We start from the raw sequence: 1353 nt of genomic DNA, 5'->3' as shown, positions 1-1353 counted from the left end.
CCCCTACACGCCAGTGCAAGACACACACACACACAAATTATAAGAGAAAAGTCACACCAGCACAGTAACATGGCTGCCTCACCCATAGCCTCATCGCATTGATCACCATCTTTTTTCCAATTTAAGTCATCTTTTGAGGGCTTTTTTCCTATAATTGTTTATATTTCTTTAGTGGCTTTAAGAACAAAAACATTGGAGCACTATCTCACATCCATCTGTAAACCTCATTAGCAAAACTTCAAACAAACATACTGTTTCGTCATTTCTGAAATATTATATGCATATCCGACATATTTTGGAAATGAAATGTCAAGAATCAGAAGACAATGTTAGATGTGAAGAAGCATTTACATGCGGTTAGAGTGTTGCACTGAGTTTCTAAAAAAGCCAAAGCTATTAGTTAGAATCACAATTTGTAGATTACCATACTTTGTATTTAGCCTTTCTTTACATTTTTAATCAGAACAAATCATTCTACTATAAAATTAATACAACAACAATTTCAATTTGAAACTTTTCACAATATTTTGGGAAAAACAAAGCAACAGGCTATTCCTACCTCCCTGATTCAGCCTGTCCATTGTTATGTGAATATCTGTTCTTGATGACAAGCAAAGAATCAGAACATCAAATAAAACCACTGAGATTCACAAACAAGACCCCAGAATCCAAAACACCACAGTGCTGAGACAAAGAAGCTAAAAAGAGGAAAGGGAGGGGGAAAAAATCACCACCAGGTTGATAGAATTTATTTGGATTCCATTAATGTACTTCACCTTTTCCTTAAAAGAAGCATAACTGAGGCTCAATCTATTGCAAATATCTGCAATCTGAAGCAGATTAGTAACACTGAGGTTGAATTAAATCTGTTATTCATTAATTATTTTCCAAAAACAGGAAGTACTGATACATGCAGCAACACAAGTTCATCTTGCTGCAGAAAGCTTAAAGAAGATGGTTAAGGTGAAGCACAAGAATCTATTTTCCTGTGATTGTGTCTTGACTTCAACTGAAGCAAAATACAGCTTAGGTAGGTACCTGGTCCTCATTCATTTCTGTCAGTAATTTGTTGGCAAGGTTTTTCTCACTCTTGTCTGCCACTTTATTGTTAGCATTTAAAAACAGCTGTTAGAAACAGAGACAAGAATAATGGAGATAATTGCATTAAACAGTTACCTGCAGCCAAACCTGTGAAGGCTGCCTTGGATTTGTATTTCACATTAAAACAACCAAAAAAAAAAAAGTTCTCACGCCGGTGAGACACAATCTGCCATTAATATTAGTCTTCTGTTAATTCTTACAATACTGAAGATTACATTGTACTTTTGCTAAATTGCTTCCCCCCACCCCCCC

The 1353-nt window shown here is 35.6% G+C and overlaps 1 protein-coding gene across 1 annotated transcript in view; it reads right to left on the bottom strand.

The window, feature by feature from the left end:
- The window catches only part of LOC104461747 (neurobeachin-like protein 1), a gene marked incomplete at its 3' end in the record, with an annotated part of 43733 nt that overhangs the window by 7927 nt on the left and 34453 nt on the right, over window positions 1–1353 (bottom strand). Inside the window, exon 10 of the mRNA XM_010073438.1 lies at window positions 1039–1125. Within this exon, the coding sequence (XP_010071740.1) occupies window positions 1039–1125 (87 nt within the window). The remainder of the gene's footprint in view (window positions 1–1038; window positions 1126–1353) is intronic.

This window comes from Pterocles gutturalis, unplaced genomic scaffold, assembly GCF_000699245.1.
Source record: "Pterocles gutturalis isolate BGI_N339 unplaced genomic scaffold, ASM69924v1 scaffold17967, whole genome shotgun sequence".
Classification (NCBI taxonomy): Eukaryota; Metazoa; Chordata; class Aves; order Pterocliformes; family Pteroclidae; genus Pterocles; species Pterocles gutturalis.
The sequence above is the reverse complement of the archived record's forward strand: the minus strand, read 5'-3'. Positions and strand labels throughout refer to the sequence as shown.